The following is a 14,611-nucleotide window of genomic DNA, read 5'->3' on the forward strand; positions in this document are numbered from 1 at the left end:
AGGAAAACTGGCTGATGTCATGCAAGATAAATTTATTAGGAGGTCCCATATAGTATAAAGGTCTCTGTCCATGTGTACTTTGATTATAGATCAGGTCTAGGTTCTATATTAATACTGTAAAAGTATTAAAGCGCTCAGTCCACAGAGAAATGCACACAGCCTGTATTCAGAAACTGAGCCTTAAAACGAGCTGTTAGAGCTTCCTGTAACTTTGTGATGTCACAACAAAGCAGTCACCAAGCTCCGTCCACCTGGACCCACCATCCAACTTTGCAGGATGGTTTCTCTGAGTGTTTTTACTTAAAATCTGCTATATTTTTAGTGGATCACTCAGAAAACAGTCAGCCAATCAGAAGAGAGGCTCAGAGCCTCCTCTCTTCTGATTGGCTCACCAACCTGTTACTACTAGAGCTCCAGAGAGAAGCCTGAGACAGGAGATGTAAAACTACATAAAGATGGTTTTTAGTACTTGGAATCACAAATATATCTTCTTATGGATCAAAACGTCAAATAAAACACCGGAAAAGTGTAAAATATGGGACCTTTAAATATCTAAAGCAACAATAAAATACAAACATAAAATATAAAGGAGAAAAGAAAGTGAAAAACACTTGTTGGACAGCGACTGCTTTACATTAGAGAGCAGTAAAAGTGTGCAGAGATGAGAAGCTGGAACGTGTTAGTGGGACTGATCCTCAGGTTTGAGGAGCGTGGCAGATGGGAGCTTGAGTCATTTGTTTCAATAGTCCTTCAGAAGGCCCACGCTGAACAGTGTGAAAGATACCTTACGATGCAGGGTGGTCTTATTATTGAACCTTATCGAAGATCAGCGTGAGTAATTTGACACTTTCATCAAGAGGATTTTAGGTGCAGCACAGATAAGAGGGAAGAAATGCAAACTTCATCTGCCTTCTTCGTACTGCCTGAAGTTGTTTGCAACTTTTAGCAGATGTTTTTGTGGAAACACCATGTGTAACATTATGTATAAATACCACATGCATCAATGCAAACCGGCAAATTACAATTAAATTATTTAAAAAAATATACATGAAGTACAAAATGAACGCAACGTATGGATGAAACAAGAGACGACACATGTTTTACTGTATGTCCACACATGTGCACATGTTGTCTGGAATACATCTGTGTAATGTAAATATACCAACGAGGTCAAGCCTAGTCGAACTGTATTAAGATTACCTGTTACTTAAACAGTTTCAAAGAGAGGAGGTATTAAGTGCACAAATGTGGGTCCAATTTTAAACAGAGTGGGCTTCAAAGGAAAATAAACATCGTCCCAGTCCAGTTTTTCAGCAGAGGAAGCTCTTAAGAGATGAAAACTAAGAAGAGGTGGGAAAATATCTTGTCAGCAAAACAATGTTGGGAATACACAACATGATATTTTGCTTGTTTTTATTCTGGCTCCCTTTTCTGTATACAGGAAGAGATACTTTAAATCGCCTCATGCTTCACTGGTGGTTTCTTTGAGTGGAAAAAGCTGCAGTTATACGTCTCAAACGGCTGAAGTCATGAAGGACTGAGAGAGAGAGAGAGTGGGATTTTGCATGGTACTGTTTACACAGTGAACATCCAGTGGGGAAACTTCTGGTGTTACTACCTCTACTCCCCTCCATGCACTTCATGTGATCTCATAATTGCAAATCCCACAGGGGCAGGTAAATGGAGGTCAAACAAAACTCCTTTTTTTTTTTTTTTTTTCCTCTGTACTCCAGCATCTTGGAAGTGAATCATTTGAAGTGTGTCAACACTAACACTCCCTGCAGACCAATGCCGAGCACAATCCCTCAAACGGTACACATTCCATTCATCATAAACCGTGAGTAGAGACACAGGACGGTGTTAAAAGTAAGGTTTGTAGTGAAAATATTCAGCTTCATGGTCAGAGGTTAAAATCTCTCCCCAGTGCATCTAAGTTTAATTAAGCATGCAGGTTTTGCCCATGATTTAAAAACACCTCCCTGGGCTCCCCAATCAGCAAAGCTTGACTTCTGACGGGACAGATGTGTAAGCAATAAACATTAAAATGCTTTTCTAGCCTTTTATCTATACATTTATATTCCCATGTAGGCAGCAGGTTGGCGTGGCAGCAAGATAAGCAACTTATCCCAAAAGTTCTTCTTTTCAGCATCGATCTCGAGCTCTTCCTGGAAGAAAGATTCCAAGGTGTTTTCAGGCCTGGTGAGGGATGTAATCCATCCAACTATCACAAATCTGGGGTCTCCTCCCAGTTGGGCATGTCCACAACATCCTGATTGGATGCCGAAACCAACTGAGCTGGAGGCACATCAGCTCCAAGGTCCCACTCAAAGCCTGACCTCTTTGAAGAACACTGGTTTCATCTGCTTTTATTTGTAATTGTTTCGGTCATTAGCTGAGAATTGGAGCATAAATACACTGGTAAACTGAGAGTTAAGCTCATATTCAAAGCTCCAGCTTCCCAACGGCAGGAAATACGATGCCTGCATCACTGCAGATGCTGCACCTTTATGCCTTTTGATCTCATGCTCCATCTTAAAGATAATTGAGCTCCTTCCCCAACACAAAGGATTCATTTTCTGACCATTTTCTGGCATCTTCACACCTGTGTGCTGGAGGTCGTGGTCTGATGAAGCCAACTGGACACTCGCACCTGATCAGATGCACTGTGCCCATGGAAACCACAAAGAGAATCTGTGATGAGGCATTCGCAGGGTGGAGAATTGAAACCAAACCTTTCACTACAGATAAACAAGGACTGGACAGCTGGTAGTAAAAGCCCCAGCTCAAGAATTCCTACATTGTCACAAGACTTCTCTAAGCCCAGAAAGCAATTGTAGAAGCAACAGGCAATCCTCCACCTCCAGGCAACGAAGCCTTAAAACTTTCAGAATTTTAATATAAGCCTCATGCATGGCTGCTACCTTACCACTGCAAAGCTTTCAGGCCACCTCAGTGACGTCTTCCAGAAGGATGCGCAAGGGAGCGCTACGCTCTCCGCACTCAGTCTACCTGATATCAACTACAGGCATTTCTGGTTAGTACTTCTCCAACAGCTGTACCAAATTACGACTCTTTCCTCAACCGAAAGGTGATGCTTCACATCCCTAAACCCATTCTTTGTAACCAAGGATGACTGACAACACACCTGACCCTTACACTTATTGCAGGTGATGAGTCGCGGTACACCGACAGAGGCTCAGATACAGTCCAAAAGCAGCTCTGTTCATATTACATTGGGCATGTGCAACATGTTTGCACATGTCTGTTGGTAAATACGGTTCCTGTTTACCTGTCTGCAAAGACCTTCACAAGTAGTGAAGGTCTACTAGTGGCCCCAGACGAAGAAACTATAAATTGATTGTTGATTGTTACTGAAAAATAACCAATGCTGGTAATCCAGAACTTAAACAAGTTCATTTTTAAGACTAATCATACACTTTATGTTGTGAAAATTCAAAGTGTTGGTGCAAGGTTAAATAAACTACATATAGTGGTAAGAGTCATAAATTGTCCTCAGATTTGTATAAACCCGTTGAAGGCTCCTCAGGTGAGGCCCTTTTATAAATTATTGTACTGGTTCAATATGAACAGCACACACAGGACAGGGTCGTTAGAGTTTGGTAAACAGAGTTTTATGGATGGGAGAAGGGCCGGCAGCAGGCTCTCATGGTCTGTGGAGTGGGTGTGGGGGTGGGGTGCGGGGGGGGGGGGGGGGGGGGGAGAACATTTCCACTCAACTTGACACAGTATGGATTTTGTTCCAATCCTAATGGAATTGCAGAAATATTTGAGGGGAATCCCATTACGTAGCAATTGGAGTGCTGTAATAATGTACTCACAGTCATTTTCCCACTGCGGTTGGCCTCCTCTCGCTCTGCCAGGGCTTTCAGGAAGTTATCTTTGAGTTCTTTTCCTGCACTTGCCAGTGTCCTGGAAAAGACAACACTCGAACGGTTTGAAATGTTTCTCCTAACCTGAGAAAAAAAAAGTCACATGGAGCCTTAAAGGTTCCTTATGGAAGCTTTTCACCCGTTAATATACTGTAGCTTCAGTGTACGCAGGCTTAACTCTACATTAACAATTAACTAAACAATATTATTCATTCTAATGTAGTAAAATTTTGATGTAATTTCGTTAAGAGGAACGTTTTCTTCTCATGTCACTTTTCTGACAATTTGTAAACACAGTGTCACATTTTCCAAATGTACGATTCATCAAATATTTAAATAAGTTTAAGCAATTAATTAATATGCAAAAAGAAAAAGTGAGCGAGCCTGACATGTAATCAAAGTCATGAGGCGGACTCAACCTGCCTCTACTATGTCAGCACTTCACCAACCCTGCCAAGCTCCCAGGACACTCCCGAATAGTCCAAATACCATTTCTTAACAGAAATCATCATAAATATTGTTGAGAGGTCAATGTTCCTTCTCCAACAGAAAGCTGACAACTACAAAACCCATGAACGTCACAGCTGCCTTCACCAATTTCAGAAAGCTGAGAAATATTAATCAAAAGAGAGTTTAATGGCTTTATATGATACCATGGCAGCTTTTTTTTTTTTTTTTTTTTTTTTTTACATTTAGGCTGGCCTGTTTCCATGGAAACTGGGTTCTGGCACACACTAACGTATCCACACCTGAAAAAACATTGGCACTAATATTTGAACAGTTAACACTGTAGTACGAGCAACAGAACTCTGGCCTGCATCCAGAATTGACTGTGCAGAAACTTTGATCAGATCCGAAGCAAGTTAACATCTTATAGGCAGTAAACAGGTCAGTGGTGACCTCTCACATGTGGTATCCAGAGGAAGGAAGACCGTAAAAAGAAATGTAGAACGATCCTTCACTGAGGTTACAGGAGCAGTACAGTGGAGAAAAAATTGTCTCTATTGATGTGGGAGATTTGAAAGGATAATCTGTGTTGAAAAAGGTTTGATTTTACATTTCTTTCCATATGCATGTCAATAAATTTACATCTCAAGTTTTTAACTACATATTGGGGCTGAACTGTATGAACAATAACTTAATTTTCAGAGAATTTAAAGGTCTCATATTGTATAAAGATAGACATCCATGTGATGTTCGATTATAGATCAGGTCTAGGTTCTATATTAATACTGTGAAAGTATCAAAGCCTCAGTCCACAGAGAAATGCACACAGCCCGGATTCAGAAACTGAGCCTTAAAACCAGGACTTCTGGAGCTTTGTGATGTCACAACGAAAAAGACACTACCCTCAACCATGCCCCCAGTACGGCCCACCTGAACCCACCTTCTTTTACTGACGGTTGGATTTCTTTTTATCTTGCTGTTTTCAAGTTTCCATTTTATCAATTTTGTAGTTTCATGAGTTACAGTTGAAAATTCAGAGCCTCTCTATTCTGATTCTTACAGATACTTTTTTCTATACCAAGTTTATCAAACCATTTTAGCAAAAACCAAATGGTGAGGCATTTTTCAATCCTCGTTCATATCAAAACAATTTTGCTGTTTTTTTTTGTTGTCCATAAAAGTATCAAAGTTCAATATGCAGTCCTAATATTGAGTTTCATCCTTACACATTTTTTTATCTGATGAAGTCAGATGAAGTCACTGGTGTATTTACAGTTATATCATGTGTGGCCCTTTCCTCACACTACAGGTGCATTGTGGGACCAAACAACCTGCTTGTTTGAGATGGGCATCAAAATGCTTTTCTCAAGAACACTTCAACTAAAACAAAACACAAAAGTAGAGCAGGATATCCCTTGAATTCTTCTATATTAGTGCAGATACAATATTATACACCAACACCAAAACAAAATGTTTTTCGATACCTTTCTCTAAGAAATACAAACATGCTGTTGAAAACAGTTTTATCTAACAAAAGAAGATAAACCTCTGTACAAGAAAACTGTGCAAGGACTTTCTCTAAATAAAATACAGTTAAAAATTAGCTAAATTGTTTTGATTTGAAAGGTAAACAGGCAGTTTGCTCTGAACCAAAACAGTACGAAGGTTCAGCACTTAGCCCTTAACAGAAGCCGTGAGAGGAAGTCATAATCCCAAACTTCTGTCATGGTTTGCTATGGCAGACACTTTTTGTTAGTTTTGTTTTGGAGTTTTTGCACTTCCTGTTTTATTTTGTAATTGGTTTCCATGTGTGTCAGTGTTTTTGCTTCCTGTCTTGGTCCTGTGTCTGTGATTGTCTGCCCTGCCCTAATGTGTTTCACCTGTGTTCAATCATCCTTGCCTCCCTTGTCTATATAGTCCTTATGCTCCCCTTTGTCTGTGTCGGTTCGTCCCTTTTCAGTTCCGGGTTTGTTCACGTCTGTTCACGTCTGTTCATGTCACGTTCATGCCATGTTCATGTTTGGATTTTGGATTTTTGTTTAATAAACCTGCCTGCACCGTCTCCCATGTGTTAGCTGCATTTGGGTCCTACTTACCTCGCAAAAACCCTGACAACTTCCCTGAAAACACCTGCAAGCTTCAACCAGCAATCCTCCAGTTATAAATCTGTTTCTTTCATCTTTATATTACTGCTGAATATTCAAAATCACTGCATCTAGTTCTGTCTGCTGCTCGGGCCAACGACAAGACAAGTTCAGTTATATTCTACACTAATGGCTCCTCAGATCCACTTTCCATTCCCAAAGCACTTTAAAAAGCCTCAACAGCCACAACAAACACAGACAAACAGCCAATTTCTGCTCTAGCTTAACATCATGGTGAAAGAGCTCTGAATCAGAATGTTTAAATTTACCAGAATTTGGGAAAAGGTTTGTAATTTATACTTGTCGTTTGGCCCATGCCCCATAATGAAAGTCTTAGAGGAATCACATGGTGGTAAAAGTGCAGGGACAGCACATATTTGGAGGCTGGAACCTCACTCCATCTCCTGAGTGAGTGAAGGATTGCTGCTGGGTCATGGGGGCCGAGGCCCCAAAGTAAACACAGGTGTTGAGGAGGCAAGTGACTGGGGTTACCCCATCCAGTAGCTAAAGCAACACACACAGTCACGGAGAGTGAATAATACTTCAGCAAAACATATGGACCGCTGCAAGTTTGAGTTTCCCGTCAATTAACAAATTTCTTATCAAGCCTCATTTAGGAGGGATAACAAGAATTTCACGATTAAATGATGGTTATTAGCGGCTAATGACTAGGTATTAAGCTAACTGTGATCTGGGCCTGTGTTTTAAGTGTCTTGTTTTTGGACTGTGGTCAAGGCAGGTGGGCCCTGGAATTAGGAAAAAAAAAAAGAAGAGAGGAAGGGATGTGAACAGTCATCATCTGGCTTGTTGAAAAAAAGAACATCTGTCCTACAGATATAACATTATTTTTACAAAGTGTATTTGCTGCTATGTGTCGGCTAGAAGTGAAAAACACACCCGGGATCTGCTGGGACCATCCTCACCAGAAATTGGTGAGCATTTGAGGCATTTGCACAACAATTGGTTGTTGTGCAAATGCTTCAGACAACCTAAGTTTTCCTGGCAAGTGACCGCCAACATTCGAACAGAAAAACTATGTAACAGAAAAAGATAAAGATTTTTAAGTAAGCAGCAAACCATATTTAGAAATGCAGAAGTAGTAAACAGCACCTGCCATCAACTCAGCCGTGTTTCCAGTCATTTCACCAATTATATAACTATGGCATGAATTAATAATCAATCAATGTGCCTCCTGATTGTAAACTGGAGTTCATGTGACGCTTTGTCCACCTTTGTTGGGGGTGAACAGCTGTTGCTGCACAGCAAAAGTCCTCCAAGTGTGTTTACACATGTGTAAACACAGCGTTACAGTGAAACGAGCTCAGCCATACCAAAACCCAGGGCCATTCCTTCTCCCCAGACCATAAGCCTCCTGAGCTAATGTTTGAAACTCAGTAATAACAAGTAATAACTTTCTAACCCTGTGCGACGTGTCCTGGATTTCTTATTTTTGTATTTCTAATATCTAGTTTAATGAACGATATAATGTGACAAAGTTGTTGCACCACTGTTTTACTTGAAATTGTAAATGGGACAGAATCACAACCTGTCGATACAGTTTATTTCAACTCCTTCATTTAGACATTTTCTACATTAACCATGGTTTAAATGGCTTAAACAACTGGGCAGTTCTATGAAATGTGGATTCGGTTCCAGTTGAAAACCTTTTTTTTTTTTTTTTTTTTTTTAAATGTATTTTGTACTCTAAATTTATCCACTGTCACATGATGCTTTTGTGAAAGACTCTAATATTCACCTACCATAGTTTGCGTCTTTCAGTGCTATTTTGACAAAGTTGACACGACTTGGTCTGCTTGCCCTTTCACCCTTTTCTAAGTATTTTCTAAGTGTTAATCTAAGTGTCACTGACCTACAGCCTGAACAATGATTTGTCTCTTTGCTGGACTCAAAAGACAATTTCATTATCTGTTTGCACAGCTGAAAGGAGGAACGACAGCACCGGGCCGAAACGCCACTCCCAGATGAAGTGAATGATGTTGATGATCTCGGAACAACAGCGCATGTCAAGGTCTTGGATATATTAGACGTTACGTGACCAGTCGGTTCTACAAGTCAACATGGTGGATGCGGGGGCTGATGTAAAGTCCTAAGTGACTTTAACAAGGGCCAAATCGACCCTTGGAGAATCTCCGAAAACGTCAGTAGTGGCAGGTACCTATACGAATAGTGACCTGAGGACAGACAAACCACGAACCAGCGCCTCATTGATATACGAGTTACAGAAGTCTAAGTCTATACTTATTCCAGGGAATGGTTAAGGAATTCAATACACTGTTTTGTGTGATTTCATCCACCCATGCCAAACAAATGTGATTCTGGACCAAGTTGTGTCCTCTTTCACACATGCTGAAATGCGCACCAGCAAATAATTTCCAGTGTAATTAATGAAATGTCATTAAAAATTTATTTGAGGAACGGGGGCCTTGCATTCCTTCTTAAATCGTAGCCTTCGTTTTGCAAATAAACATTCAGCAAACTGGCAAACTGACTGACCAGCTGATTTTCATGTCATGTCGGGTAAAAGACGTTGTGCTTTGAAATAATTTCTCCTTGTATTGTGGAGGAGGATTAGCAGATTGAAGCTTTCATTAGCCTGCAGCTTTTGACAGTATGACAGATGGGAACTTTCAATAATACAGTGATTTCTTCAGAAACAACACATACTGTACCAGAATATTTTTCCTGAGTGCTTGGGAAAATGAATCTTATGGAAAATATTATTTTGGGCCGGTGGACGTCAAGGGAAATTCCACACAGCATGACAATTTACTTTATTTTGGGCTTTTTCTAAAATCCTCTGTCACCTCTGATTACAATGAGCTGAATGTATCAGTTACACATGTGCTACGCATGATATTCTACCTGAGTTTTCTTTGTGTATTGTGGCCACATTGGCTTTTGGGGGCTGGGGAGGTTGCACATTGTGCATTGCCTGCCTGAGAGCTGCATGTTTTTTTGAGCATGGATCAAAGGAATCACTGTCATCCTTTTCATGCCGACTTCTTTTCGAGGCAAAATTAGACATGTTCCATTTGGGGAACGTGGAGTGCAAATCCCTCAGTATTCAAAGATTGATATTGTCGTCCAAACAGGGACAGAAAGAGACTAAGACTGTGAAGATGTGCAGAGCTGAATAGAGCTGCAGGAAATTTCCAAGTCTTGGAGAAGATCATCTTCTCCAGAGTGAGTGCGTCCTGAAGAGAGGCAACAAGCCCTCACCCCTGAGTGGCTGTCTGTCTCGCACATGTTAAGAGTGTGGTTTCTCCCTCATCAGTTTATTAGCTTACATTGTAATGCAAAGCAACACATATGAAATCATTTAAAAGTATTTTTCAACTCATTTCAACTGCTGATTAGTGAAGAATTTCCTTAGCAAGAAAATTCTTACAGGTTTATTTCTGGTTTATATACTGCTGGAACTACTCAGGAGCTGGAACTCTGTCCAAATCCTATGGAGTCATGCTTACACTGCAAAATCAATTAAAACAAGGTGGCAATAATTCAACTACAGATGAGAGACCCTTTCCATACAGACCTTGCCGCCGGGAGAACCTTGCAGGCCACTTAATCCGTGACACTCATCCTCCTTAGAAAGTACAAAGGAGAAGATGACTGTGTGGCCTGGTAGCCTGATGGGAAAAGCTGTGATGTGGAAACCATTTCCTGCCCTTTATCAGGGGCACTTAGCTATAGTCTACTGGGTGTGGTAAAGGCAAGACGGCCTCTATCACATATGATTGAAAATAGCACATCAACATCGCTCAAAGCTCTTCCTGTGCATCTTAAGAGAAGTGAGATTTAAATTATTTTTGTTCTTGGGGACCTGTGCGTCATATCGCTACTGTACATTGGAAATGTTTTACTTTTTGTGAGGAAACATTGGGCCTAAGGCTAACCGACATTTAGAACCTCTCGCCAATTTAATCTTGTTTATGTTGGTTCATTTGGTTAATACGTTCCCCAATGCGTGCGTTCATCGACTGACCCCTTAAAAAAAAAATACTACCTCATGTTAAGTCACGTGCCAAACACTGAGCATCAGGCTACACCCACACTAATATGTTGTCATTTAGCATCTCTTTTTCTACCTTTACGCCTGGCGTCCACACTACTATGGAGTTTTCAAGCCCCGGAAACAGAGACTTTTGGAAACACTGCTGGACCTGGTTTAGTTTTAAAACTCCGGGGTTGTGTTGTAGTCTGGACAGACAGAAACTGAGACCAGCTGAACTGCTGTTTGGGCCTGATCAGTCACGACTACCAGACAGTGGTGAATGCAACATGGATAGCGACCGAAGGTAACACCACCAATTTGTTTAAAGGTTACACATTTTACACTTTTCTTATATTTTATTTGTTGAAGTGTTGATCCATAAGAAGATATATTTGTGGTTTTAAAGAACCAAAATCCATCTCAGTGTAGTTTTACATCTCCTCTCTCAGGCTTCTCTCTGGAGTTCTAGGAACAACAGGTCAGTGAGTCAATCTGAAGGGATGAGGCTCTGAACCTCTCTTCTGATTGGCTCAATAAAAGAGCGCCACAATAAATGATTATTAATCGTAATCGAGGTAGAAGTTTGAAATAATTGTGAAGTTGATTTGAAGTCATATCACCTGGCCCTAATTGGGCTCAGCTGTCACAGCATGAATAACCATAAAAATAATTTAAGGTAGATAATTTTTTTATTGTACATATGCCACAACATAAACATTCCCTATAATTCTGTTGTTAATTACATCAATAGATAAGGATCATTACTGGGGTCAATCCAGGTATATTTTTATAAATTATATATAATAATACAATATGGCCGATCACAATCTGACCCTTTGTACTCAGCTCTGTTTGTCTGCATCAGCCTACAGTGTTTGCATTTTGCTATAGTATATAGTATAGTATATAGTGTGAATGTAAATAAACGTTTTTGGCGCAGCAGCGATGCAACGCAAGCAGAACACGCTGGAATCAGGAAGCCGTCGGGTCCACCAGACCGCATCTTAACAAAATCTGTGGTAGACTTTGAGTTAGGATTATTGTGTGAAAATAAATCACAATATTTTTTTGGTGTCTTAGATGCAGCCAGTGAGCGAGGACACATGCCTCATTTATCAAGTCATTAATATGAAATATGAAATGACTTTTAAAATGTTGCAACATCCAGGTCAAACAGCAGCTTGTTATTTATTATCTGCTGCACCAGCTGGTCCTAAACTGGCGTGTGTGTTGATGTATGTGCTGTGCGGTGGGATGTGGTGGTGAGCTTAAGCCTGGCAGGATGTGTGTCTCTGGACAGAGCTTGCAGGGGAGAGCTCCAAATTTACACACCCGTCCAAAATCGCAAAGTGCAAGGAAGGCAATTGGCTTGACAGCAAATGTAATAGAGACTGCAAAACCTCGTCGCCCGAGGGCCCTCGCCAGAGTAGCAGTGGAGGAGAGTGGCGGTGGTTTGGCTCGCTAAAAATGAGCCTAGGATCAGCTTTGCGAGGCTTCTCATGTCAGTCACATCCACAATCTTATTTTCGCTAAGCATCTGGAGGCTGGATCCGCAGTGAAATGTATTCGCTGTGCGTGTTCGTGGCACTGGTTTTACTTGGCGCAGCAAGTGATGGCTCACTTTTAATATAGAGGAGAGAGTTAGAGAGCAGAGAATTCTTGAGGCAGACTGTAAAAACGTAGCAGCACAATGGACAATGAGCATGGCTGTGGTTTGCACTGTGGGGAGATCGCGGGGAGCCTGATGGAAACCTAGCAGCGCTGCCGTGAGCACGCGAGGTCAGGACATATGCTGACATGGACTTCTGGGCCCGAGCCAGAGCTGGAGCAGGCAGGAAATGGAGGCCTCACGTCTGCTCAGCAGTGCTCCCCTTCTCCTCTCTTTTGTCTCTGACTTTAGATCAAATGTTATTCTTATCTGGGATGAAAAATGCTAAACTATCGAGACTTCTAATTTGGATGTCTTTTGGTTTTGAATCAATGGGACACGATTTCCAACATCTGGCAGTTTGAGAATATTACATAAAAGATAAAAGAAAAGATATTATGTTGTGCTACAATATAAGTCCTGAGGTACTGACACTAGCCTACATCTTTAAATTGTTCTTGAACACTTTGTAGGGTTGGTGTTTGATGGCATTTTCTCAAATCTGATCCCACTATTCATATTCAAGTCATTTCAGGACCTTATCACATCGATTGAGATTCAGCTTTCCACATTTTAAGTAACAACAGTTGGCCAAAAATCAAAGATTCAGAATCAAATTAATCTGTTTATTTTACCAGCTTGAAATTTGATCCTGAATTGAAACAGGAAATCACAACCCCCGCACTGTTCTTTGCATGTATTTGTTGATCCTGACGACCCATTTGGTTTCTCCCTAACCAAACAACCACACAAGTGACTAAGCATCTCATTCATGCAGTTTCCTTTTTTTTCAATCACGTATTGAATTTCACTTATGTCTGATGAGAGCACTAGGTCTTTTGTTTGGTCTTTTTTTGTGATGTGCCCCCCCTCCCCTCCCTTTCACTGCCGAGCTGTCAGGAGGAGCGTGTTGTCCTTAAGAATGAGACAGGGCAACAACAGGGCAACATCTGATTAGCATTCACAGCGCTATCTCCACTCCCTTGGTATTTTATTACCACAGGTGCAGGGGCATTCATTGATCAGATGCACGCTACAGGCGAGGTTAGCCCTTAATTGAAAACAGCTCTATTTATACACCTGCAGGCACTAAAGGTCTCCAAGGGCGCGCGGGGAGGTTAAAAAGAAGAGAAAGGAAGGGGAAAAAACACAGAGGAGTGACAGAGCAGTGAAAAAAGACATGCCTTAGGAGACATAGGTTAAGCCCTGCAGAGGAGGCGAAAGGCATTCCCAAAACAGCATGGCTGCCCAGTGCCACAGGAGGATATGTGCAAGTGTAAAAGTCTGTAGGGAAGTACATGTTTTTGAAATAAATAAATGCAAATCCAAATGCACGGCTATTCCTGACCTCACTTTGTTCATTTGGATAGATGGATTCTTTTCTAGCCAAAGAACGACTACATTTAGTTTGTTTACCGTACAGCTGCCAGCTTTTGTGGCCACACATTCACATTCATTTTCACAACACTGTACTGATTGTGCTCAGCCACTTTGCAGGTGGTACATTGCATCTTGGGGCCCATGTTTTCACAGTGTGACCATAACGGGAGGTCAGGGGGTCAGTTTGGTGGAAGTCCAATCAGAAAACCGCAAAGGAAAGAGCAATCTGCATTTAGACAGAGAGGAGAGAAGGGGTGGGGTGGGGGGAGCCACACGACTCAAACTGACCACTTTTGATGGAAACAGTCTGCAAGTGCTGTGCAGTTTTTTTTTCTCTGTCTTGTCAAGGTCTTTTGCAAGATGTCAAATTTTCAAGGGTGGGAAAGCAATTAAAGCTGTTAATTATTTCAAAAACCATATATATATACAAAACACATGTCGGCTCGTAGTCACCTACAGGTTGTTAGCTTTGGAGCGATAATCCAAACAGCAGGTGAAATGTAATAAGATTTTTCACACAGTGTCACAAGGTCAAATAATGACTGACAAAAGTGTAAGGAAGCCTCAAAGACAGCAGACGTATCAGATTATTATTTAAGGGTTACATTGAACGTAAAATAAAAACAAAAAAAAAAACATTAATTTGCTATAAGCTATCATTTACCTAGAACAGGATCACATCCAATGTAAAGTGTTTTCCTTTTGAAATAGCATAACACCGCTTGGTTAATTGCCTTGGAGTGAATTCAAAAACCACTTGCTGCGGTCCGGTCAGCTCAGAACAACACACTGTGAAACTGTTATGAGTGATGTCTTTCCCAGCGACGTCCGATTATTAACAGAGCATTTCCATCTGTCCACTGCAGAGCGCCAATCAAAAAAAAGCCACTCTATAATTGATAATGGCAAAAAAAAAAAGAAAAAAAGAAAAGTGAGCCAGAGGAGACTGTCTTTGAATTTAAAACACAAATCGTTAAAATGAAATGGGCAGGTGTTTTAAATCCGGCACTAAACATCTCTCATTGTTTTTTGTATTTGGCTCCTGTCAAATTCAATATAAAGAGGCAAATGGGGAACAACTCCACTC

General features: G+C 40.9%; 1 protein-coding gene across 2 annotated transcripts in view; it reads right to left on the reverse strand.

The window, feature by feature from the left end:
* cfap299 (cilia and flagella associated protein 299) overlaps positions 1-14,611 on the reverse strand; it is a 77,547-nt gene that overhangs the window by 55,607 nt on the left and 7,329 nt on the right. For both annotated transcript variants that reach the window (XM_056375692.1, XM_056375691.1), the window contains exon 3: positions 3,840-3,930. In XM_056375692.1, coding sequence (XP_056231667.1) covers positions 3,840-3,930 — 91 coding nt within the window. The remainder of the gene's footprint in view (positions 1-3,839; positions 3,931-14,611) is intronic.

The sequence above is a fragment of the Seriola aureovittata genome, chromosome 5 (assembly GCF_021018895.1).
Source record: "Seriola aureovittata isolate HTS-2021-v1 ecotype China chromosome 5, ASM2101889v1, whole genome shotgun sequence".
Classification (NCBI taxonomy): Eukaryota; Metazoa; Chordata; class Actinopteri; order Carangiformes; family Carangidae; genus Seriola; species Seriola aureovittata.